General features: G+C 46.6%; 3 protein-coding genes across 3 annotated transcripts; all 3 read left to right on the top strand.

The window, feature by feature from the left end:
* Nucleotides 1–417: 417 nt before the first annotated feature.
* LOC308367053 (protocadherin gamma-C5-like) lies at nt 418–2868 on the top strand (the record flags this gene model as incomplete). Its single annotated transcript, XM_080840876.1, has 1 exon — nt 418–2868. The coding sequence occupies one exon, from the start codon at nt 418–420 to the stop codon at nt 2866–2868; it is 2451 nt and encodes an 816-aa protein (XP_080697002.1).
* Nucleotides 2869–3590: 722 nt separating this feature from the next.
* On the top strand, nt 3591–6053 carry LOC308367054 (protocadherin gamma-C5-like; the record flags this gene model as incomplete). The annotated part of the gene is made up of 1 exon (XM_080840877.1): nt 3591–6053. One exon carries the CDS (start codon nt 3591–3593, stop codon nt 6051–6053), a length of 2463 nt encoding a protein of 820 aa, XP_080697003.1.
* Nucleotides 6054–6895: 842 nt separating this feature from the next.
* Nucleotides 6896–25108, top strand: LOC308366931 (protocadherin gamma-C5-like). Its single transcript, XM_080840731.1, has 4 exons — nt 6896–9543; nt 15021–15079; nt 19292–19395; nt 22082–25108. Exons 1-4 carry the CDS (start codon nt 7087–7089, stop codon nt 22441–22443), a joined length of 2982 nt encoding a protein of 993 aa, XP_080696857.1. The 5' UTR covers nt 6896–7086; the 3' UTR covers nt 22444–25108.
* The last annotated feature ends 1899 nt before the right edge of the window (nt 25109–27007 follow it).

Genomic DNA, 27007 nt, shown 5'->3' on the forward strand with positions numbered 1-27007 from the left:
GCTATTTTGTTGTTGTTGCACAAAAGCACAGTACGCTATCTTTGGTCCTTATTTTGATGACGTGCACGTGTGAAAGAGAAATGCAGAGAGAGCGAGAGAAAGAGTGTGTGTGTGTGAGAGAGAGAGAGAGAGAGAGAGACGTATAAGCTTGGAGCTGTATCTTTAATGGAATTCGGATCTGTTATTGGCTGTGAGTGCTGGGATGCTTTTGGCCAATAGACTGCCGAAATATACAAACAGATCTACTTCTTTCTGTGCTGCAGCTCTTTAACCCTACAATATGTGTTGAGCTCATAATTATGAGGCAGTGCTCAACAGTGATTCCGTCACAGTAGAATATGCGCAGGGATCATTGTTACGTTGATTGTCTTTTCCGTAGAGAACTTTGTAAAGGCAAAGTCGACTCTTAACACAGAAATGACAAGGAGTAGATGCGATGTGTTTGTGGTGCTCTGGTGCTGTGTTTTCTCTCTGTTGTGGAATACACTGCACGGTCAGATTCGTTACACCATCCCGGAGGAATTAAAAGAAGGCTCTGTTGTTGGTTATATAGCCAAGGACCTAGGACTGGACATTTCTCAAATTTACAATCGCAATTTACGAATAACTTCAGAGGCCGGTAAGCAGTATTTCAGTGTGGATTTAAGGAAGGGAGAGTTAGTTGTGAATGACAAAATAGACAGAGAGACACTATGTGGACCCACCGTGCCGTGTCTTTTACCTTTGGAGGTCTTGATAGAGAGTCCTTTGCAGTTGTATCGTGTTGAGATTGAAATACAAGATATCAATGACAACTCGCCTGATTTTCTCACTAAAGACCGAATATTGAAGATAGCCGAGTCTAGAAATCCAGGTGCAACATTTCCTCTTGAAAACGCACAGGACCCTGATGTGCCTCCGAACTCAGTGCGGTCGTACAGTATTAGTAAAAATGACAATTTCAAATTAAATGTGAAAAATCATAAGGATGGGACAAAAATACCTGAACTGGTCTTAGAAAAACCTTTGGACCGTGAAACACAGTCTGTCCATAAGCTTGTCCTCACGGCTGTGGACGGTGGAAGTCCACCACGATCTGGCACCTCTGAAATAAGTGTTATAGTAACTGACATCAATGACAACGTGCCTCAGTTTGAGAGGTCGTTTTATGAAGTAACTGCAACAGAAAACACTCCCGTTGGAACAGAAGTATTAACAGTTATAGCCATAGATATGGACGAGGGGCCAAATGGCGAAATTGAATACTTCTTTGGTGACCAAACGCAGGAATTAGTCTTTGCATTGTTTGACATTAATCCTCAGAGCGGAGCCATTACATTGAAAGCAAAGCTTGACTATGAACAGACGAGTGTGCTTAAATTTGATATTGTTGCTAAAGACAAGGGCAGCCCCGAAATGGAAGGACAGTGTAGCGTGCAGGTTCATGTTGTTGATATAAATGACAACGTACCGGAAGTCGTTGTTACATCTTTAACAAACACAGTGCCAGAAGACGCAGCTATGGGGACTGTTGTGGCACTTTTAAGCGCAAAAGATGCAGATTCGGGAGAGAATGGAAAAGTCAATCTATATGTTACTCCCGATTCTCCATTCAAATTAAGCCCCTCAATTTCAAATCATTATGCATTGGTGACTAGCAAAGCCCTTGATCGTGAGAGATACGCATCATATAATGTGGTAGTGCGAGCAAGTGATGCCGGATCACCTGCATTATCAAGTGAGAAAATTATTTCCTTTCATATTTCAGACGTGAATGACAACGCACCTGTTTTCTCACAGTCTGTATATTCAGTGTATATTAAGGAAAATATGGTAGCAGGAAAAATTATATGTTCCGTGTCTGCCACTGATAAAGACCAAAATGAAAATGCTAAGATATCATACTCCATTATAGACTCTAAGGTGAAAGACATGTCCGTTTCCTCGTATGTTTACATTAATTCGGAGAACGGTAGTGTATACAGCATGCACTCCTTTGATTATGAGAAGCGGAATGTGTTTCAAATTCAAGTGCAGGCATCAGACCACGGCTCCCCGTCTCTACACGGCAATGCCACAGTTCTAGTTTTTATTGTAGATGAAAATGACAATATACCCACTGTTATATACCCATCCTTGGCCACGGGTTCACTCTCTCACCAGAAGATGTCCCGCGCCACTAAAGCGGGCCACCTCATTACAAAGGTGACGGCAGTTGACGCTGACTCAGGCCACAACGCCTGGATCTGTTATAAGCTGACCGAGGCTACAGATGCGTCTCTCTTCAGTGTGAACGTTTACACAGGAGAGGTGAGGACTAGACGCGCTGTTTCAGAGGAAGATGACTCCTCTCAGATGTTGCTTATAGAAATCAGAGACAATGGCGATCCGGCCCAGTCCACTACCGCTACAGTAGCCATTCTGTTAGAGGACGGGATTCACGAACCCATTTTAGATCTTCAACAGAAAACATTGGAGCCCAGCATGAACAGTGAAAAAATCAACTTTTATCTAATGGTTTCCTTGGCGTCGGTGTCAGTTCTTTCTATGGTTACGTTTTTTATTCTTCTTGTGCGATGTGCGAGAAACACCACAGGTCGTTCCACCTGCTGCATGAGACGCATGCGCTCTGATGACTTCAAAAACAGAAACCTTCAGCTCCAGCTGAACACAGACGGGCCTATTGAATATGTGGAGGTGCTGGGAGGGGACATGTTATCTCACAGCCAGTCCTTCAGGTCCTGTCTCTCCCCCCTGTCGGAGTTCAGTGATTTCACCTTCATTAAACCCAGCAGCACTCTTGATTTTAGGGACATGATCAGCGTGTTAGATGCGTCTTTGCCCGACAACGCCTGGACTTTTGAGAGTCAACAGGTGAGCAGCACATAATATGATAGAACTGGGGCCACTAATAATGTTAATGTGGTGTGTGTTTGGTGGTCTTATCAGGAAGTGTTTTATTAGCCTTGGCCTATTTAGCCCACTCAAAACTGCTTTGATCGTGTTCTTGATTTCAGCACTTCCAACGTGGACAGCGACAATTACTTTCTGCTGCCTGCTGCTCACTGCCTATTCAACCCCACCCCGCCTCCCCCCACTTCTCTCTCTCTCTGTCTCTCTGTCTCCCTCTCTCACTCGCTCTCTCTCTCTCACTCACTCATACTTTTCTCCACACTTTTTTCTGCTACTATATACTTGATGTGGTGTCATTTGCTGTATGTGTGTGGAGCTTTCATTTCCTGATCTTTATGTTATTTGACATGCTTCAATAACTGTGTTGTATTTTCAATAAACAACCACAACATACAGTCACAGACAGGGAGAAGCCCACCCCATCCCTGCATGAGCCCGCATGTATCTTTAATTCAGATCCGTGCTGTTATTGGCGCACTCCATGATGTGGAGCGCACCAATAGAAAGCTACTCCGCTCAGAGTGATCTAGTCTCTACAGTCTTAGTATCCAGTCTGTGATGCTTAGAACTGGGATGATGACAAAGGGACTACCATCACTGCTGTGGATCTACGGCTTTTTTATCTTTGTACAATCCATTGTTCGAATGGCATGATATAATATTCAGGCGTGACTGTTTGTGTTTATTTATCTGTTGACATGAAAGCCGGGACCGCAGTCTCACTATTCAAGGTGGAGACCCTCAGCTTGCTTTGCATTTTTCTGTCATGGAATGTCACATACGGACAAATTCGTTATACAATCCCGGAGGAATCTGCAAGGGGGTCAATTGTTGGAAATATGGGCAAAGACTTGGGCTTGACTTTGGCTGAAATATCAAACCGTAAACTGCGCGTCTCCGCCGAGGCTGGTAAGCAGTATTTCAGGGTAGATGTAGGGAAAGGAGAGCTTGTCGTTAACGAAAGAATAGACCGCGAGGAACTGTGTGGTAAAAGCGCCACTTGTGTGCTTCCTATTGAAGTTATTGCCGAAGCACCCTTGCAGCTACACAGAGTCGTAGTGGAAATTCAAGATATTAATGACAATGCTCCGAGCTTCGGAACCAAAGAACTTGTTCTGACTATGGCGGAGCATACGGCATCTGGATCGCGCTTTCCATTGGAGAGTGCACATGACCCTGATGTAGGCAGCAATGCTTTGCGGTCTTACACTCTTAACAGTAACGAATATTTCTCAGTTAACACAAAGATTTTAAAAGATGGCAGGAAGTTACCAGAGCTTGTAATGTCTAAAGCCTTAGACAGAGAAAAGCAGTCGACTCACAAGTTGGTCCTGACTGCTGCCGATGGGGGTAATCCTGTAAAAACGGGGACTGTCCAGATTACTGTTAAAGTTTTGGATAATAACGACAACACGCCACAGTTTGATAAACAAACATATGATGCATCTGTTCTGGAAAATGTAACATCTGGCACCGTTGTTATCAGATTGAAAGCCACGGATTTAGATGAAGGTCCAAACGGAGAAATTCAGTATTTCTTCGGAGATCAAACCCCAGAAAGCATATTAGATATGTTTCACTTACATTCTGATACAGGACTTATTACATTAAATGGGAAATTGGACTATGAACGTGTTGCATTATATTCAATTGATTTGGTCTCCAAAGATAAAGGCAGTCCAGAAATGAGGGGCCATAGCAGTGTACAGATCAGTGTTTTGGACGTAAACGATAACGCACCAGAAATCGCACTTAAGTCGTTGTCTAATTCAGTGCTGGAAAACTCGCCAGTGGGGACAGTTGTGGGATTTATAAGTACGCGGGATTTAGACTCTAGTGACAACGGTAAAGTCAGTCTTCGGGTTTTAGGTGATGTACCTTTTACTTTAAAACAGTCTTTTGAGAACCATTATGAATTGGTAACTAGTTCTCTGCTTGACCGTGAAAAGCACATGGAATATAAAGTTGAGATCAGTGCCACAGATTCGGGCTCTCCCCCTCTCACAACCCAGAAATCGCTTGTGTTTGGTATCCAAGACGTTAATGACAACCCTCCCGTTTTCACTCAGTCCCTATATACAGTATATGTGAAAGAAAATTCTGCAGCGGGAAGAATTATAACGTCAGTTTCTGCTGCTGATTTAGACACGGGGGAAAATGCCAAAATCTCATATTCTGTCCTTGACTCTAAAGTAAATGATGTACCGACCTCTTCCTATATATATATTAACTCTGATAACGGCAGCATCTATAGCATGCACTCTTTTGACTATGAGAATTTGAAAGCATTTCAAATTAACGTGCAGGCGTCAGATCACGGCAATCCATCTCTGAACAGCAACGTTACCGTCCATGTTTTCATTCTGGATCAAAATGACAATGCACCTGCTGTCATATACCCCTCTGCAGCCATGGGCTCGCTCTCTCACCAGGGGATGCCCCGCTCGGCTAAAGCAGGCCACCTCGTTACCAAGGTGACGGCAGTTGATGCTGATTCAGGCCACAACGCGTGGATCTCTTACAAGTTGGCAGAAGCTACAGATGTGTCTCTCTTCAGTGTGAATGTTTACACAGGAGAGGTGAGGACTAAACGTGCTATTTCAGAGCAGGATGACTCCTCTCAGAGACTACTGGTGGAGATTAGAGACAACGGGGTTCCGGCCCAGTCTGCTACTGCCACAGTATCCATACTGTTAGAAGACGGGTTCCACGAGTCCGTGCTAGACCTCCGGCAAAAAGATCCAGAGCCTATCAGGAAAAACGGACAAATCGCCTTTTATTTGATTTTATCACTAGCCTCCGTGTCAGTGCTGTCTTTGGTTACCTGTCTAATCTTAGTGGTGAAATGCACTAGAAGTGCCAGACGTAGTTCTGCCTGCTGTTTGAGACGCATGGACTCCGATGATTACAAAAATCCCAACAGAAACCTCCAGCTCCAGCTGAACACAGACGGGCCTATTGAATATGTGGAGGTGCTGGGAGGGGACATGTTATCTCACAGCCAGTCCTTCAGGTCCTGTCTCTCTCCCCTGTCGGAGTTCAGTGATTTCACCCTCATTAAACCCAGCAGCACTCTTGATTTTAGGAACATGATCAGCGTGTTAGACGCGTCTTTACCCGACGACGCCTGGACTTTTGAGAGTCAACAGGTGAGCCGGTAGTATAATATTTACCACATTTCCCCCTAACTGTAAAGGTGTGAAATGAAACCTATTTACTTCAGTGTGCATGTTTTTTATTTATAATGATGATAATAACTCTCTGAAATAATAACTCTCTCTCTCTCTCTCTCTTTCTCTCTCATTTATCAAGCACACACACTTAGAGAATGTAATATCATGATTTGATTCCTTACTTTTTTGTTATATGTTGTGGGCGTTTTGACAGGGAAAGACACATTTGTTCTGCTTGTTGAAATATGTTTTCCACTGGCAAGTGCTCCAATACCATTACGTTCTGCTGGTTCAACACGAATACTGATTTTTAAATACAATTTGCAACATCGCCGTCTTGTGGTAGGATTTATGAATACAAATGAATGGTGTTAGCGTTCTTTTCATCTCAATCCTTAGTCTGTCTTGTTCAGAGACCAGAAGTTCAGTTTCCGTTCACAAATCGACAGATATGAAAATCAGTAGACTACAAAAAATAGCACGTTGGCAGTTGTTCACATAAAGTCGCTTCTTAACTGACAATGCCAAATATTCCGTTTAATCTGCTTTCATATGTCAATTTTGACCGTTCCACTGAGTGTTACCTGTTGCTTACTTATTGTGCACGTTGAGGCTGGGAGTAATCCATTGGTTTGTGTCGGTGGATACAGAAAAGATGATAGAAAGAGGTCCTCAGCGCTCTCCCTATTCTTGAATAAGTTTTGCATTGTGAACGCGCAGCCCTTCTACTGGCCAATGGGAAGTTCGTCTTTGTGGTGCTGTCTCCGCCCCGTTGTGAAGCCGAGAGGCGCAGGGCTGCATTCGGAGTTTAGGGAGATGGCTGGATGGAGTTTTTGTTTTCCCGATTTTAATTCGCCTTAAAGTTCTTGACATCATGAATACCTTTGGAAACTACCGTCTACTTTTCTTGAAACGGATACTAACCCGGACAATATGGTAGGCTTGCTTTAACAAGACAATGGATTCGTTACGATAAAGTCAAAAGTTTTAACTTTTCTTGCCCTGGTTCTGCGGACTCACAATGGAGAGAAAGTGGAGACAGTCGTCGGAATGGCCCGTGCTCTGGCTCTCTCTTTTGTTGGCGTGCCTCTCTCGGGCTGTCGCGGAGCTAAACTACTCTGTTTCTGAGGAGGTACCACCGGGGTCCGTAGTCGGGAGCATCGCAAAAGATTTGGGACTTAACACCCAAAGGATTAAAGACAGAAAACTACGCATCATTTCGGACTCATCAGCCCATTACTTCGAGATAAACTCGGTCAGCGGAGCCTTGGTAATTAAAGAGATAATTGATAGGGAAGTAATGTGTGGATTAAGTTCAACATGTTCTTTGCACCTTCAAATCGTTCTCGAGAACCCGTTAGAAATGCACCGCGTTCTAGTGGAAATTCTAGATGTGAATGACAATGCGCCCCAGTTCCCCGCACGGAATACAACGCTGGACATTTCTGAGGCGGCCGCACCGGGCACCCGATTTAGACTGGAAAGTGCACATGATCCCGATGTGGGCATCAACTCACTGCGGACATATCAACTCGCTTCCAATGACTTCTTCGCGGTGACTGTCGAAACAAAAAGTGACGGCAGTAAATTCCCCGAACTGGTGGTGGAGAAAGCGCTCAACCGGGAAACACAAGCTGGGTTCCGCCTCTTGCTCACGGCGGTGGACGGGGGACAACCGGAGAAATCCGGGACCACACTAGTGCTCATTAAAATTCTGGACGTGAACGACAACGCTCCGGTATTTGAACAGCTAGTCATTAGAGTACGTTTATTGGAGAACTCTCTCTCAGGAACTTTAGTAACGCAATTAAATGCGACTGACATAGACAGTGGTATGAACGGTCAGATAACGTATCATTTCAGTAAATACACTCCCGATAGAATCCTAAAACTTTTCAGCGTGGATTCTAAAACAGGTGAAATACTTGTCACTGGGGATATTGACTATGAAATGGCGGATATGTATGACGTCACTATTCAGGCCAGAGATAGTGGCACCCCTGCTATGGAGGGTTCATGTAATGTCAAAATTGAGATAATAGACGTAAATGACAACACCCCGGAAGTGACGTTGACTTCTCTTACTAGTCCAATCAGAGAGGATGCTGATCCAGGCACAGTTATTGCACTAATTAGCGCTAAAGATTTAGACTCCAGTAAAAATGGTGAAGTGACATTGAAAGTGGCATCGGGCCTGCCATTCAAACTTATGTCTGTTTTTGGTGAGCACTACAAGCTCGTCACTGACGGTCGTTTGGACAGAGAGACCGTGTCGGAGTACAATGTGGTTGTCATGGCAACGGATGCTGGCACCCCTCCGCTGTCTTCCCAGAAGGCCTTTGTGGTCGCTCTTTCTGATGTGAATGACAACGCGCCCACCTTCTCCCAGTCCTCCTACTCGGTGGACATAACGGAGAACAACGCCCCAGGAACGCCCATCGTCACCGTCTCCGCGTCCGATCCAGACGCGGGGGACAGCGCCCGCCTGTCCTACTCCATCCTGGAGTCGTCCGTCGGCGGCACGTCGGTGGCCTCCTACGTCTACATCAACCAGGACAACGGGAACGTCTTCAGCATGCGCTCGCTGGACTACGAGCAGATGAACGCCTTCCAGATCCACGTGCAGGTGCGCGATGCTGGCACGCCGCCCAGCACCTCCAACGTTACCGTCCACGTCTTTGTCGTCGACCAGAACGACAACCCACCCATCATCCTCTACCCTGCTCACAATGCCGAAGATGGCATTCAGCTGACCATCCCTAGGTCTGCTCTTGGGGGCCACGTTGTTGGTAAAATCGTGGCCGTGGACCCAGACAGTGGCTACAATGCCTGGCTGTCCTACAGTATCCCTCCCAGCCCAGAGTCGGCGCTGTTTCGCGTCGACCCGCATTCTGGGCAGCTCCGCACTGTGCGCAAGCTCGCCGAGGATGACAAGGACATTGTAGGGAACACGTACAGTTTTGCTGTAGTTGTCACGGACAACGGCGAGCCACAGCTCTCGTCGTCCGTCTCCGTGACGGTCACAGTAGAGGAGGAGGGCACCGATCTGAGTTCGGACTCACGCAGAATCTCCCGCCGCGGCCCTGATTGGATGACTAACTCTACTCTCTATCTCATCGCGTCTCTGGCCGCGGTGACGGGGGTTTTCCTCATCACCTTAGTGGTTCTGCTGGTGAGGTGCCTCCGTAGCAGGAGCGACTCTGACTGCTGTTCTGGGCGTAAGGGGTCTAGGCCGAGGCCCTCCTACCACCTGCGCAACCAAAAGGACCCTCACCTCCAACTCAACACAGATGGTCCCATCAGGTACATGGAGGTGGTAGGGGGCCCCCAGGAACCCTACACTCGCACCTACAGGCCTTGCTACTCAACTCTATCCAGCCGGAGTGACTTTGTGTTTGTCAAGACACCCATGCTGAGCCACAATAACACACTGAACATGACCCTTACGCGGAAACACTTAACAAACTCAGCCAATGAGGTGAGAGTTCTTTCGATCATCTCGCCCTCTGAGGTGGCATCAAAAGCATTCAGGTTTTCCTCACGCTATGGAGTATAAGGAGATTGGAGTGAATTTCTGGTGTTCATGTTACTGGTGTCATTTCTTTCAGTGTTTTCTCTGCATTACAGTGTGTCACAAAGGGATTTTGAGAGTTAACACCACAGGCTGTTTTCTAGAGTACTCTATCTTTCTCTCTCTCTCTCTTCATCCCCTCTCTCTTTCTCTATCTGTCTCTCACAGGAGGCTTCTTCATGAAGCCTGCTGGAACTGTGTCATGTAGCAAACCTAAGCTGAGCACCTATTAATATTTAATCTTAGGGAAGTGGTGCCTGGATAGCACTTCCAGAACCAAAACTATGTCAGCAGGATATCAGTGTTGTACCCAAAGCAAAGCATGGAGAAGCAGTGAAGGTACAGAAAGCAGAAGGAGAGCTATTTAGAGATTGGATAGATGTGAGTGGGGTTATGGTTCACAGAGAGGTCCTAGAGGGCAGATGGCAGAGACAGAGAGACAGAGAGAGACAAAGAACCACAGATATTAGGTACGATGTTGGAAGAGGAAGAAAGGAAGGGGGGTGGCTGGCGAAGGGAAGGATGAACAGAGAGGAGGGAAGTGGTGGCTGAATAACAGGATTCCAGGGGTCAACCCTGTGACCTTTCACTTCCTGTTGTGCCTTCAGCCAGGGCGATTGCTTCCATACCTCAGTCACATGGCTCCACAGAATGTACAAGAGACAGCTGTGTGATTGTCCCTGTGTGATAATATATTTAAGTGTGTGTGTGTGTGTGTGTGTATGAGTGTGTGTGTGTGTGTGTGTGTGTGTGTGTTTTCACCAGGCTCTTTTGAGGTTGATATTCATGGCATGGGCTGTGAGGTACCCCAGGGTGCTGTTAGGGGTGGTGGACTTCCTGCAGGAGTTATTTAGAGCTCCTCCAGAGCTTCATGGAAGCACAGCTGCTTGGCCAGCCCAGAGGTTTGGACAGGCCCATGAGAACTAATCTGAACTCAAGTGATGGCTTGCATTTCCATCGTAGCCTAGCTGTTGAGGGATAAAGATTTCCCTGCCCTCTCCTCCCTCCCTCTCTCTCTCCCTCTGTCTTTCTCTCTCTCTCTCTCTCTCTCTGTGTCTCTCGTGTTTGCCCTGTGGGAGCCAGCATCTCTTGGGTCAGTCGGCTGCCATCTGTCCACGCTTGTGTGCCACGTGCTTCTGAGGGAGAGGGAAGGAGGGCAGAGGGGGAGGTGCAGGGGCTGGGGAGATGGGTGCTGGGAGAGAGGGATGAGAAGTGGCAGCATGTGAATAGATATGGTGACAGACGGACCATCCTCTAAAGTACCCAAGATCCAACAAGCCAGAAAAGAAAAAGAAAGAACGAGTGAGGGAGATAAAGCGATAGAGAGAAGTGGAAGGAGAGAAAGAGAGAGATGAGGAGATAGAGAGAGGTAGAGGGAGGGAAAGAAAGAGATAGAGAGGCTAAGGCTTTGCTTGTTCCTGGCGGACCCGTGTGTTCTTCACAGGGCATCCTGGGCAGCGTGTGCTGTAGACTTGTTTAGTTACTGCGTCAGCTTCTTTTCTGCCTGCTCCCCTGCTCCAGCCCTTCCTCTGCTCCTCCACCTCTCTTCCTCTCCCACCACCTCAGGAGCAGGAAGGGGGACTCAGATTCCCGCTACGCTGGAATCCCCCCACACACACGCTCACAAACAAGCACACACACACACGCTGCCGGTGGTTTTTCTTAAAAGACTCAGATTCACTCCTAGTGGGATGGTAGATCTCTACATATCTGTCAGACATTTTCTTTGTTCTGCTTCCTCTGTCGAACAGCAGGATTCTGTGTTGTGGGTTACAGGGTCAGGGGTTGGTCTGGAAATGAGCGCGTGGCAGATTAAAGCCAGTTCAGCCATTAGTGGTTGTCCTCCTGGTCGCCGTCCGTCACTAAGCTTCTCTGTTGTGCCCTATATTGTGTTTCACCGATCGTGACAGCTTTTGGATGAGAACGACTCAACTAAGAGGTTTTGTTTCCTCTGTTATGAGTTTGTCTTAGGACTCCGGTATCTACACAAGAATCGAGTGGTGTGATGGTTCGGAAAAAGCAATCTGGCCTCTTTTGTCTCCAGTGTCGTGTGTTAGCAAACAAAAGTCGCACTGCGTGTTATTCTCTCGTCTCTGAATGAACAGTAGAGAGCAAGGAAGAGAGAGGGGGAGAGGGATCAGAGGCAGAAGAGATTGTGTTTCACACACATACACAAACACACAGAATGGAAAACAATGTTAGGTAACGCTAACTTCCTTTTTCGCAGGAACATAGTGATTGAGGTGGGGCCTCCTCTGGCGTTTTCTGTTTCTGTGTGCTAGTAATGTACTGTGTAATGAACAGGGATGTGAGTCACCCCGCCAGTCACCCCCTTCCTGTATTTTTTTGGCGGGAGGCCTAGGGTGTCCTGTTTCCTCCATTCATGACGAGCAGTCCGAGCGAGGCAGCAGCACCGGACGGGTTAACTCGCTATCGATCCCGCTGAAGTAGAGCATGTGTCCAGGACACACGTGTGTGTGTGTGTGTGTGTGTGTGTGTGTGTGTGTGTGTGTGTGTGTGTGTGTGTGTGTGTGTGTGAGTGTGTGTGTGAGGGTCAGTGAGATGGAGGCCAGATGTGGCTCTGTGCTGATTGGTGTCTGGTTCTCCTCGAGCAGTAGCACTCTGGCTACCTGGAACTGGATTTGCATGTAGGCTATTCCTCCTCCGCTGTGTTGTTTATTAACTACGTAATAAACAAATCATATGCAGAGCTGGAGATTGTCACAAGGACAAACCGCAGACACTTCATGAAATGGTTGTCATGGTTGTGTTTTGGGTAACGATTGTAAAAAGGCATAATTAAAACAGCCTTCTTTTCTCATACAAATCACATCATTTGTAAAGTAAGGATACATGAATGGCCAGTGAAACAATGATTGTATTCATAATTGCCAGTTCACTAGCACCTGTCTTCTTGGCTGGACTACAAAAGAGCAAAATGCGTGACGTTTAAGAAGGGATACAAAGGGATACCTTTTTTTCCCTTCTTAGAGGTAAACATTATGCTTCAGTTGAGAGACACATTTGCTTCACAGTTTCATTTTATGTGTGAAGGGGCAAATAACACGTGCACACGTGCCCTCAGCCATTTTATTTACCCCACCCCCCAAGCTGGTAGCGTGTATGTTTTGCATCTTAGGCTGCGGCTGCCTGCTTCTTTTTATGTGAAGTCGTGTCGGACACGTCGAGAGAAATCCCTGTGTTGAACTGCTCATGTGGAACGCTGAACATGTGTTTGCATACCCACACCCTCACACGCTCTCACGGACACCCCCATCCCACCCCCACGTCACCCACCACACACCCACACACATGTGCACACACACACAGTAGACATTGTGTTACCATTGGACACAGCATGACCTTGAGCATGACCTCGTGAGTGCGCAGTCTCTCTCACTGACTCACTCACTGGGATGGAATGTTGGGCCCCTGGAACGTAGTGAAGAAGTATTATTTCTCTCTCTCCGCATCCCGGCTGTCTTTATTCTTCCACTCCAACCCTAGCGAGTGAGCGAGAAGAATGAGTGAGTCGAGCGGAAGTCTAGAAAGAAAATTCCCCCCTCTGGTTTCTGTCAGCATAGAGATGTGTCATTACCGCCATGACCAAGCCTCCCACAGATACCGCTCTCTTCTGGGATCTGCACGGACATTGTGTTTGTGCTCCGTGTTACCATGCGGGCAGAGAGAGTATCATAAGTATGACATCAACACAGGGTTGTTTTCAGATGTTGCTGTTTATAACACCGAAATTCCTTTTAGTGGATGTATCCTCGATCAGCAGACATCCAGACTCCAGCATATAAGAGCAGAGCTCTGGTCGTGGCAGGAAAGCTTCAGGTCTTTGCCGAGGCGTCACTGTCAACCCATAGAAAGGAGCAACCAAGTCAGGTCAAAGAGCACAGGAAATATAGGATGACAGTCAGAAGAGTTGATACCTTGCATACACTGTGTATCTTTAGGTTTTATAATGTTACACTTTAGTCTATATGGTTTGGTTTGTGCATAGCCTGTGTCTACATCTGTTATTTGGCACTGGAGTTTGTTGGCTTTAGAGGGATGGTAATAGGTTTAGCTGATCTTGTATGCTGCTGTAATGCGGATGTTTGGGAATGTCCTACTTTAATAGGGATAGTATCTGCGTCTGTCTTTTGGAGTGAGGCGGGTATTTTTTTTTGTTTGTGCGTGTGTTTTTGAGATGGTTGGGAGCACCACCAGATGTGACAGCAAAACCCTTTCAATAATTCAGTTGGCCCATGGCAGTCTGCTGCACCCCTCCAAACATCTCTCTCTCTCTCTCTCTCTCTCTCTCTCTCTCTCTCTCTCCTCTCTCTCTCTCTCTGTCTCAAGGGAGCTATTCCCGCGATTAGGATGCAGAACTGGCCCAGTGCCAAGAGTCCATTCAGCACCTCACCACACTGCCAAGAAAGAAAGAGGCAGAGAGAGAGACATTTCTATCTATTCTTAAGTTCACTGCTTATCTCAATTTCCGTAAACTGTATTTACAGCGATAGTGATAAATCAGCGATAGTTTCCAAACAGCTTATTTTATTTGTAGCTTTTCGTTTTTATTTCCCCCTTTTTAAAAAAAACTAGTGTGGGTAAACACAATCCGGTCTTTGTTCATGAACGCTGTGTTACACGGTCTTTCAATTAGCGCCGGCGGTCATTTAGTCGTGTGGGGGGAAACAAACGCTGATTGTGTGCTTGCCGGCCGAGTCCCAGCCGCCTATCCTCCTCTGGTCTGGTGTGCCAGCGCTGCATCTGCTTTATCGGTTTAGCATCACGGGGTTAAGTGCCGGAGAAGGGGACGCCTGTGTGCTTTTTTATGTGTAGGGTGAAGAGGGAGAGAGGGAGACAACAGTCTGACTGTAGAAGCTGTTCCTCTGAAGTTGCTCTTGGAACGTTCCGTGTTCTGGACGGTTCATTTGTGTTGTTTTCTTCTCTTTTCTTTCTCTTCTGGGGAAGTATGTCCACTGTTCATGTGGTCATACAGGCTTTCGGGCCTGGACACAAACAAAACTCCCTTCACCCTCCTCTTCCCCTTCTCCTAAAACATGTAATCAGATTTAGATTTACCTGATATTCTTTTCTTGTTGTCCTCATTAAAAATCTTTGTCTGCAGAGAAAGTCTGTCTCTGTGCCTCCCAGGGATTTCATGCTCGGTGGATTACGGCAAAAAAAGAAAATGGCCACCAGAGCCGAGAGGATGTATGGCAGCCAGCTATCTTAACCCCTTCCTTCCTTTATCCTTCATACAGCACAGCTGGTCCCCTGGACAGGAACCTGGAAGGGACACAAAGACCTGTAGAGTCCTTTGTGGTTTTTGGAAATGCACACATGCACACTCATACTCAATGTGCAATCCCCTCTTCTCGTTTCAGCAAAAACCTCCTAACCAAGACTGGCGTTTCAACCAGAACCAGAGGCCTGGACCCAGCGGGTACGTGTCTTCATTTATTCCCTTCTCTGGGTCTATCCATATAGGTATGGAAGCAAATAAGTCAATATAAGTCCATATTCACCCAGAAATACAGAGATACTACTTCAACTGACACACACAATAACACAGAGGCTCCATCGAGGTCCATACATTTATAACTTACATAAAGGGAGACATGACCTGCACTTAATACTCAGCTGAATATACACCATAAGGAGAGTGGATGAAGGGGGCTGTGAGCTGCATCTTATGGTTTGCAGGCTGTGTCGTGTGTGTGTGTGTGTGTGTGTGTGTGTGTGTGTGTGTGCGTGTGTGTGTGTGTGTGTGTGTGTGTGAGCATGACATGATGCAGGCCTCCTGCTGTTTGCGCATCGCCTTCTTCCTCTCAGCAGGGGAGGAGGAGCAAATAGATTGCAGTGCCAGGGGGCTCTTCTTCACTCTTCCTCTGTTTCTCACTCTGTCTCGCTCTCTTTCTCTCTCTCTCATTCTCTCTCTTTGCATCCCTCTTTCTCTGTCCTCTCAACGCAGATAGCATCATTGTGACGCAGGACGTAACACAAAGCTTAGAGATTTAATTATGACACGGCAAGCCCCTGTGCACACACATTTCCTCTCTTACTTTATCTCTTACTGTCCTCTCTTACTTTATCTCCGTCTTACTGTCCTCTCTTAATTTATCTCCGTCTTTCTGTCGTCGACTCCCTCTGCATTCCTCTACCTTTGGATGGTTTGGTTAGGTGACAGCCAAAAACCTCACAACAATGCTGTGCGTCAAGGTCTGTCAGAAGGCCACAGCTGAATCTAAACAATCTGTTTCAGTTCAAGGCTGAAAGAAAAAGGGGAACAGAGAGAGGGAGAGGGAGAAAAAGAGAGCTAGAGGGAGAGAGAAGTACACGGGGAGAAGGGAACAATCCAAAACAATGAGTGTGTCACGATGAAATAAAGCAACAGCCCTGTGGCTTCAGTCTCCACTCTCAGACTGCTTGCTATGAAACAAAATGGCCGCCGCTTGCGCCGCGACACGTCTCTCCCTCCCCTGGCCCTCTGAGCAGCTGCTAGGAGCAGATTCTGGGCAGGACAGGCCGACTGCAAAATCTGTTATTTTATTCCGCCAGCATTTGGCCTTAGTCTCTTGTGTCATGATGTGCAACTAGTGAAAAAAAGCGACTACACATTAGGGACTGGTTCTTTGTAGGTGACCGATGGAAGGATCCACACGCCCCCCGGGTCCAGTCTGTCATCAGATTTGGGGTGGATAGAGGCGAAAGGGATGGTTGGCGCCTCAGCGCTGGCATGTGGCGGGGCTATCTCTTGCCAGCTGGTGCCGGGGCTGGCTCCGCAACTGTTTCCACAACAGACACTGCACAACACATTCCATGCAGAGCGCAAAGCCCTCACTTGGAAGAATCATTTGGAACAAATTAGATATTTAGTTTGGGGTTTTAACATTCTCTTTCATGCTAAATAAGATAGGTGTCAAAACCTATTTTGAAAGACTTATGGAGAATGTAGTTCATTCATTTCCACAGGTTAGAACTGTGTAAATTGGTGTGGATTTACGATGGTGTTAATCTGCATTTCAGTCGCACCAAGTCTCATTCTCCCTACCTAAGATGGACGCCACCCAGGAAGATAAGGTATAGGAGCGTAGTTAGAGGCTGTTCATGTGCTTCAGTCATAACCGAGCTATAAATGTCCCTGGAAGACAGTAGACTTGGGTTCCCTTGTAGAGTGTGTGACGTGTGTAGGTACTCCTGCTTCCGGCTATGACGCATAGGATGTAAAGCTTTGTAGAGTAGCTGTGTAGCTGTGAGTAGGTGTATTATGTGATTTCCCCCCCTTTGTCTTGCTTGTTTGGGTGACTTATAGGACCAGAGGGTTTGTCTGTTTATGTAAGTGACATTACATATTTCTGAACCCGCCCTTTTCTTTTTAAATATGGAGACATGTTTAGAAACTGATTCAGGTCGAGGATGAATGTTTATTACATGTGTATTATGCTATTTAGCACACTCAACATGTCCGCAAGGTCTCCCTCTTGGCTGGCGGTGCGCTTTTAGGATCCCTTGTCTGTCGTCGTGACCAGAGGAAGTGATTATCAAAACCACAGGATGTGATAATCCCCACCACAGGAAGGGAGAGCGTCTTGGAAAAATTGCGAATACAAAGTGCACTGAATTAGTGCGAAACGAGGCGTCTTATCTCCACAAGCAAAGTTTGGCAATGCTTAGCCGGGCAGAACATTACGTTTTCTGAAGACTGACCTCTGTGTGTATGCCCAGATTGGCAGAGGAGTAAGTTACTGCTTAAATAGAGAGTTAGATGTTGCAATTGGTAGGGCGTACAGTGAAAGGAAAGACACACACTTAGGTTGTAGAAGGGGGAGATAGCCAGAGGTGAGATAGGGGCCACAGGAGACATGGTGAGATTTGTGAGGTGAGACCGAGCTCTGTTTGGAGCCGAGGGCAGAGTTGTAGGGATGGCCGTCTCTGTCTCCCGCTCTGGTTCTGATCAGGGGCTTTTGGCTTCCATCATTTCTCCTCCTTTGTTTTCTTTCTCTTTTTTTTGTGCTCCCTCTTTTAAAGCCTGGCAGGCAGCGCTTTGGCAGGCCACCGCCTTCCCGCTCCCCACTTCTCATTTCAACATCTTTTTCTCTTTCTTTTGTTGTTTTTTTCCTTCTCCCTTCCTTCGCCACAGATTTCTTTTTTCTCATGCCCCCCACTCCTTACCATCCCCCCTTCCCCCCTCCCTCCCTCTCATCCTCTTCCTCCTCTAAGCCTGTGTGTCGTACAGATGTCTCCACCATCGCGTTTGGAGTTAATTGTCTCCACACCGTCTCAGAGACCAAAGGAGTAGCACTTTGGCTGTGTTTTATGACCCCTGGGCTCGTATAAGTCAGGAAGTGGGACCCCGTCAGGCCCCTGAGAGACCCCGGGCATTCCTCTTAACCCCTTGTGGACGCGGGCTGAGGCCCTAGTGGCATAAAGCACAGAGTGGCCCCTGTCCCGCCGGTCTGCCCAGAGAAGGCCCCTGGGGGCCCAAAGCAGTGGGAGTTCCAGCTTTATGAGTCAGGCGCTAACTAACCACGGGTCAAATCCAGCTCACCTCTACCATAAAGGCAAGCTGTGTTGTTGAATGCCTGGCCAGAGAGAGCTTCTGTTGTAGTACCCATTGTTTAGTGCATTTAGTGACTGCTGCTAATAGACGTAACACTATGACATTGCAATGTTGGTTGATATTGATAATTGTTGTTTCCAGTGTACTTACAGAGTTTTTGAACATATTTAGTAGCTTCATTTTACACAGATACAGTACCGATTCTTCAGATCCTTAATGCACATCATAACTATGGACGTATACTGTACATTATGTAGTTATTGCCCTTATTCCTCTCAGTGTTGTCTGAATGGGGTGAGATCGTAGCTACCAAAATGTGAAAATGGGCCAGCATTGTTTTTCTGTTGGTAAGCAGGCAAACTGGGGCTGATAATGACTGTTTGTCCTCCAGTCACGAGTCTGTCTGCAAGGAGAAGTGGTGGGGTGTGTTAATGAAGTAAATCTAATGGAAAACAGAAGTACTTTTGCTTTTGTTCCGCACTTATGCAAATCACACCTTTTAAACAAGGCTTTGAACAAGAATGCTGTCCAGATGGAAACACTCTGGTGTGTGTGTGTGTTTGTGTGTGTGTGTGTGTGTGTGTGTGTGTGTGTGTGTGTGTGTGTGTGTGTGTGTGTGTGTGTGTGTGTGTGTGTGTGTGTGTGTGTGTGTGTGTGTGTGTGTGTGTGTGTGTGTGCGTGCGTGTCTGGTGGCCCATTTCTAGGCAGCTGTTACCTTTCCATTTCTGGTCTCATTAATGTTTCCCAAAAGTTATAGCATGGTGAGGTTCAGGGGTAACAAACCAGGAAAAGAGTAAAGCACAGCTAGTGTGCACATGTGTCACGCTGATGTGTGTGTGTGTGTGTAAACAAACCCATCCCTCACCACAACCAGGCACCTCTGGCAGTAGAAAGAGTCCTCTGATTCTCACCGTAACTTAACAGGATAACAGGATGAGAGGAGACCCACACAACAGGACTCCTTCCCCTCCTATAAAACAGCCCTATTTACTCCTATGGGATGATGACACATGTCTCTTTCATGTACTAGAAGCGGAAGCCCAAAATGGCTGTCATCTGGCAATTGCACTGAGACTTTCTCCCTTTTTCCTGCAGGGCGACCGCCAATCCTGATGGCTCAATTCCCGTAGGAACCGGACCATGGCCACAACCCCCGACCGAGGCTGAACAGCTCCAGGCTCTGATGGCTGCCGCCAATGGTGCGTCTCACACCTCCTCCGTATACACCTCTCCTCCTCTCCTGCCTCCTGTTTTCTCCTCTCATCTTCTTGCCTGTCCCGTTCTCTTCTCTCTTGTTCACTGCTGTCATGATCTCTTTCCTCATCCTTCATCAAATTTCCTGTCTACCTGTCACCCTTTATCATGTCATTCTCTTCTCTTATTTTCTCTTCTTTCCTCTTCTTTGCTCTTGTCGTCTCTTTTCCTTTCCTGTCCTCCCTTTTCCTGTAGTCATTGCTGTTTTGTTTCTTTCCCTCTCTTCCTTCTCTCCATCTGTCCAGCTCTGCTGTTGTATCTCTGCTCTGTTCCAGTCTCACTCCCACCCCCATCAGATAATCAAGTACTTCCTGCTTGAGAGAATAATGATAGGATATCCTTCCAGTCTTGATAGCCTCCCTGGTTCTCCTCTCTATCTCTCCATCTCTATCTTTCTATCTCTTCCTCCGTTTTTCTCGTCTGCCAGTCTCTGTCTCGCTGTTGTCCTGGCCTGCAGGCGGCACAGCTGCAGCCAGGCTCATTGATAAAGCAGCCTCTGAAGCAGCCTCTGTGCTTGTCAGTAGCTGCAGCACCTATTGGACTGACACTGCATGTCCAAATCTCTACAGCACACAAAACACACACACACACACACACACACACACACACACAGGCACTCGCACTCGCACACGCACGCACGCACGCACGCACGCACGCACGCACGCACGCACGCACGCACGCACGCACGCACGCACGCACGCACGCACGCACGCACGCACGCACGCACGCACGCACGCACGCACGCACGCACGCACGCACGCACGCACGCACGCACGCACGCACGCACGCACGCACGCACGCACGCACGCACGCACGCACGCACGCACGCACGCACGCACTCACTCACTCACTCACTCACTCACTCACTCACTCACTCACTCACTCACTCACTCACTCACTCACTCACTCACTCACTCACTCACTCACTCACTCACTCACTCACTCACTCACTCACTCACTCACTCACTCACTCACTCACTCACTCACTCACTCACTCACTCACTCACTCACTCACTCACTCACTCATATAACTAAGGCACTAAGCCCTAGAAGAACACTCTTGTGTCATTGCTTCCACACCTGCCTGTGGGTTGAGTGCGTAGGGTAATGTGTCATGAATGACGGATGTCCCGGTGTGGACGTGTTTCATCTAATAACATGACGGGGGCCAGCACAGAGTTTGGGCTGTACACACACACACATCCATTGGAAATGTAAACAGAGGACTCCGGGCACGTGGACACACAACCCAGTGCTGATGGAGATTAAGTGTACACATATTCTAAGACCCCGTCAGTGCCAATGGAGATAACATCAGGCCTACACACACCCACACACCCACACACACACACACACACACACACACACACACACACACACACACACACACACACACACACACACACACACACACACACACACAAACACACGCTTCCATCCTGCTGCTTTCACTGCTGATTTCGCCGTCGTAAAGAGGAAGAAGATGAGATTGGGTCATTTGTTATTCTAATGACCCTCACTCTCTCTCCCACACACAAACACGCACTCACAAACACACACACACAAACACACACACACACACACACACACACACATAGCCCTCGCCTGCTCTCCCCCATCCAAAACAACTCGCCCCCCTCCCCCCACTGCCTGCGTCAGAACAGAGCTCCCAGACGTTTCCATGTCACCTATGCCAATTCACTATTGAGAGAGATAGAGAGAAAGAGAGAGAGAAGGAGGGGAGAGAGAGAGAGATAGAGCCAGAGAGGTAGAAAGGAGGGGGGGCAGGGGGAAGAAGGGAGAGGAGAAGAGATTGGTAGTCGGGGGAGCAAGAAATGAACGTGCAGTGCTTTTCATTAGCGGTGAATGACCTCAGTCCAGAGAACACATACCCATTAAACTAGAGGCGCTCATCCACTGGGGATAGTTCAGCTGGTCCGTGAATGTGTTTCTGTGGGTTGGCACAGTCTGTCCTCTGGGACATTGTTTGTTTTTATGGAGGCAGCTGTTGTTAGCGAGACGTCGGGATGACTCGGCTGTTGCTGAACCGAAGCATGTATCTCTGGAGGTAAAAACAATGGCATTGGAGGCCATTGTGAGCTTGCTGTTGCTAAAACAGTATGCTTGGCGGCTAAATAGCCACTCTCCGTGTCTCTGTTTAACTCTCTGTCTCCGTGTCTCTGTATTTATCTCTCTCTGTCTGTCTCTGTTCCTCTCTCAGTGTTTTGTCTTCCCGTTCTGTGTTTCTCATGTAGACAGTGTTTACAGCACTGTGCAGGGGGAGGGGGGTGAACACCTCTCTGGTTCTGCATTGCAGGGGGATGGGGGAGTTATGAGGCAGACAGACACGTCACAATGACACTCTTCCCAGGGGGGGAACATGCAACACACACACACACACACACACACACACACACACACACACACACACACACACACACACACAGGGATAAATAATTGCCGCAATGTTACATAACTTTGTTTCAATACGCATGTCTGTCTATTCTAGATGAGGTGATTCTAGCCAAACACCCTTTTAGTCTTTTATTACGTATTTCATTTGAATCATCCTCATACTGATCTCTCTTTCTCTCCCTCTCCCGCACCCTCTCTCTCTCCTCTCTCTCGCAGAGGTGAGTGAAGCCACCAACACCCTGACCCCTGGCACCATGGGCCTGAGCACCCGCTACAGCCCGCAGTTCACCCTGCAGCACGTGCCCGACTACCGCCAGAACGTCTACATCCCCGGCAGCACCGCCACGCTCGGCTCCAACCCCCAGCAGCAGATGCTGCAGCAGCAACTCCAGCAGCAGCACCTCCAGCAGCAGCACCAGCAGCAGCTGCAGCTGCAGCAGCAGATGCTCCCCGCAAGGGAGCCCATGCCTCCCCCCCAGGCCGTCGCCGCCGCTGATGCCGCAGACCAGTCAGAGGCCGCCAAGGCCAACCAGACCCCCGCCAGCAAGAAGAAGTCCACCAAGAAGGACAAGAAGTAGATGAGAGGCAGAGAGATGGAGAGAACGAGTGGAAAAAGAGTAGGAGGAGAAAGGAGGAAAAGAGGTGACCTGGCAGGAACCCTCTCTCTCTCTCTCTCTCTCTCTCTGTGGTTGTTGCCTCTGCTGGCTTGTGTAACCCTCTCACCGATTGCCATGTTAACCGATAAGTACTCCGGTAATATCCACGTACCATGAAGGATAGTATTGTTTCCTTTTGTAAGGTTCCTTTTTTCTGTTTTCTTTTTGACTGTCTCTGAAGTCTCTCTGAATGTGTTGAGGTGAGGGTGAAAAGAATTTGGAAGCTCATATTCGATTTGGATTGAATTTCTCTCTTATATGTTATAATTCCTCGGTTTGCTTGTGTATTTCTCGAAGGAGAGTAACATCTCCTGTATCTTATACAGACCTGTAAGTATAACACAATTCTCTGTGGTGTTGGTCCTTTCACTCTATTGTAAGAATGGAAAATGGGAGGGATTTCCGATTATAAATAACAATAATGATTTTTAAGATCTTGGCTGTTTGTTTTTTCAAAAGACACAATATCCTGTGCTGTGATTCCTGGGCTTCTTGCCACAGACAAAGTGAAACAGTGTTTTTGAAATGTTTTTTTTTTTTGTTTCAGGGCGTTTTTTTTATTATTATTATGAAATCCCTGTTTTGCTGAATGAAGAGTAGATGCTTGTCTTTGTGCTTAAAAAAATAAGACACTGTTGGATATTCCCCTTGAAAAGAAAAACACACATAAAGGTTCAGCACAACAGACTGACCTGAAGCTCTTAGAGACCAAGGCCGCAATATTTGCATGAGTCATTCAATAATCTTCCACAGATGTAACCACGGATATAACTATGCATTTATACAGACAGGGAAGGTTGTCTTTGTTGGCAACTCCTTTGTGAAATGCAGTTGTAGCACCAACCTGAACCGTGTATTGCTTTGATATGCATAGTTATTCAACTATATCATGCTTGCTTTTATTTGTTTCTCTCTAAAGCCATTATAAATTGAGCATGATCCCCTTGGGTCTTGGGTCTGAGCGACGGTGGAGGCCATCTTGTCCTTTCCGACACCGTGACCACATGGTCCGAGACCATTTCCTGGCCGTTTGACTTAAGTTGTAAATCCCCCTCTCTCAAACTCACGACACCGCTTTGAACCGAGAGCCAAATCATTGAAGATGCACTGTTATAGGGAGGGAGATATATGGACTGGGGTGAGTGGGATTGAGCACCTAGTGAGCGCTGAGTAGACACGTAATGAGTTAGCCACTATTTCCACCACCTAATGTGTATGGAGCACTTCTGCTTAGGGCCTGAGATAGGAGGCCTAGTTAGGTTTGGTAGTACACAGAGAGCCCTATGCTCCAACCATTCTTAAGAGTCTTTCCTTTTTCCTTACCATGAGACACGCTAGCTTGTTTGTTTGAAATTATAATGAACTGACTTTTGTAGTGTGTAAGAAGTAAGCAATGTGTAATAAGATGGAGCTTTTCTTCTTTGTCTGTTCTGCATTGTGAAGTGGCAGCTTGTGTGTGAAGGGGGAGGGGAGTGGAGGGAGAAAGGGAAGGCGGGTGTGCAGATGACTTGGTAAGGGCCGCTACATCTGGGGTACAGGGAGGAGGAGAACTTTGCTCAATGAATGTACAGAGGTAACATTACCACTCTCAAAACACCCCCTCTTCCCGATCAGTGGTATGGTCAAGGGGGAGCACTGACCAATCGCAGGCCATATTCAGATGATTCCGTCCAGTTGTTAAAAAGGACATGCCACTCAGAGGGGTTGAAGAGGGGTGGAGGGATTCTGTCGCCCCACTCCCTCTGCACTGTTGCTGTTTTCCTCCCCTGCGCATACCTTCGCTCTCACAGTCCCAGGTGATGGTGATCACTCTTTCCCCAGGTTGTAAATAGCTAGCAGCCTTAGAACTGTAAAGAACGGGCTGTTCTCAGCTCAAGTGTCCGACCAGATCTCCCTTTCCAGAGTCAGAGCCTGAGGTGTGTGGCTTACTACTGGAATGTGTTACATTGGTTTTTTTCTTTTCTGCTTTGATTGTTTGGTTTTCAGGAAAAACGAGGAAAAAATGTAATAAAAAAAGAATATCTTAATTGCTCTTCAAAATAAGTGTTTGAAATGTAGTACTCTATAGCACCATGAAGGCCAACTAACAAACACAACTGTAAATAGAGATTAACTTTGAAGGAAAAATGAACAAAAAAAATGTGAGTGACACACATGTAGTCTAGGTAATTGTGAGTTGTAATGCCCATATTTTTTGTGTTCATTTTTGTTTTTCATTTATGCCACTTGCTCCATCACCTTGCTACAAAACAAAACGAAACAAAACAAAACAAAACCACATTGTGTACAATACCTTTCTAACCCTCTGTAATCACCTTCTGTTTCTTTTGTGATTCCAGTTGTGCATTTGTGCAAGAATGCTTGTCAATGTCTATATGAAGAAATGAAATATAAATATTATATATGTTTGTGTGTCTGCTGATGGCGTAATACTCTATATCCTGCTGTAATATCTTTCTTATAAATCGCTTAGACCCCCCCCCCCCCTTTCTGCTCCTCTGTGTTACTCTTATTTTATATGCTAATATTTATATTTGCTGTTTTATTTTCTCTTGAACACTGACATTTCAAATAAAAGGTTCTGAAATCATAACCACTCTGATGTTTGAGCATTTCTTTCTGGTTGGGAGGGGGTTGGCTGCGCTGAATGACTAGTGATGTTATGTATAAAGCGCTCTTGGGAGAATCCTTGGCCATAAGCCTTTAGTCATGCATTTATTTGTCATCTTTTAAAGGTGCAGTCTGCGATTTGTCCCAGTCTGGGTCACTATGTTTATGTTCATTAAAACTCTGGTGTTCGTACACGGTCCTGACTCTGAGATAAAATGGGAAACAAACACTGAATGGCCAGCAAGAGGACCGCAAGGAACAATACGTTGAATTTAACAGAAAATGTATGGGATTAGAATCGCAGACTGACCTTTTAAAGTGATCTTTCCATGTTTAAGCTCCAACTGACCCAGCCAGTTTGCACAAACATACATTTTGTGATCGTAATATATGAAATTCAGTCTAACCAAATACCCTACGATTGTTTGGCCATCAGTACATTTAGAAAACGACACTTTATACACTCAACAATTGGCTCTTGAAATGAAACAGTGAAGGCATAATTAATCCTATTCAGGGTCAAAAGATCAGAATCAACATCACGTGATCACATGACAAGTGAAGACAAGTCATATGACTTATAATAACATTACAATGTTATTTCTATATATTACACTTTCTATATAATACTGAAAGTAAGTTGACCATAGTTTGTAAAGGAACATTATACTCGTGTGATACTTTCTTAGGTCCAGGAAATCAACAGTCAGTGTGTCTACAGATAACAAGGACATGAGAGAGTGGGGAGGGAACCACAAAATGTTCCACTGATAGGTCTTGCCAGTCAGACAAAATTCCTTGAAGGACTGCACGTAGCAGAGAAAAGCAAACATACAGTCCAAACATATAGTCATTCCATGAAGCTTGCTGTTTAATGAAAACAAAGAGAAGTCCAAACGTCTGCAAACACAACATGAGGATTCATACCCACGTAACGCTTACATCTTTTTGTAAAGAGACAAGAGCAGGAAGAGTTTCTTTAAGAGGCACTGTAACTGTGATAAGGCAACAGTATCCTCCATAATATTATGTTTGGTAAGGTAACATGACCCTTCCAACATACAGTATATGCAAGATCCTTACTGAAAACATCAATGAGCAGTTCAATTGCAGAATGTATAACTTTTGAGCTTGCTGTTCATCTTAAAAATTGATTTCTTAGCGAGCACTATTAAGAGATCGCCCTTCATCTGTCCACATCGGTTCTGTTCTCTACTGTTCCCACTTTGTCACCAAATAAATATAGAAATGTCTGAAGTGATCCCAGCATCTGGAAGTGTTTTCTGAGGCGTGGTGTGCAGGTTAACCGAGATAGAATAGATCCGCATGTGATCAAAGGCTCAAGATTTGATCTAGCAGAGGGACTAGCCTAGCCCACACAGAGAAAGTAAATACAGCATGCATATCAAGTTATCATCGACGGCTCCGTGGCTCGTGTTTGAGCTATGACCACTCACAGGCCAGCTCCCAGACTGCAGGCTTGGCCCTCCCTCTGCCTAGCCCCCCCCCTCCCCCTAAAAGCTCCCCCAACCACACCCAGCTGAAAGGGTGCAGCACCTGTGTCCGTGTTTCACACACATCCTGTGGACACGGTCCTCTGAAACAGAGAAAGGGTAAGAGGTCATTCTTAACTGAAGACATCCACCAACAGAGAAAAATTCCCCCAAAAAGTATGGACCAATGCCCATTCTCCAAATGTGTCTCTAGTGGATGTACTAATGGAGTCTTCATTGCACAGAAATGCTTTGTTTAGTGGGTCACTTATGTGCATTGCAACATTCCCAGTAACCACAGACAACACTCCTGAGTCAATAAAACAGAACTCAAGGAGGAGACGGTGACAGTTTACAGTCCGAGGGGGAATAATGCAATGAAG

Source organism: Sprattus sprattus (genome assembly GCF_963457725.1).
Source record: "Sprattus sprattus genome assembly, chromosome: 6".
Taxonomy (NCBI): Eukaryota; Metazoa; Chordata; class Actinopteri; order Clupeiformes; family Clupeidae; genus Sprattus; species Sprattus sprattus.

Excerpts from the sequence above, each read along its gene's own strand:
- LOC308366931 (XM_080840731.1), top strand. The coding sequence starts at position 7,087 with ATGGAGAGAAAGTGGAGACAGTCGTCGGAATGGCCCGTGCTCTGGCTC. Across the intron at positions 9,544-15,020 it reads TAACAAACTCAGCCAATGAG|CAAAAACCTCCTAACCAAGA; the intron begins GTGAGAGTTCTT and ends TTCTCGTTTCAG. Across the intron at positions 15,080-19,291 it reads CAGAGGCCTGGACCCAGCGG|GGCGACCGCCAATCCTGATG; the intron begins GTACGTGTCTTC and ends TTTTTCCTGCAG.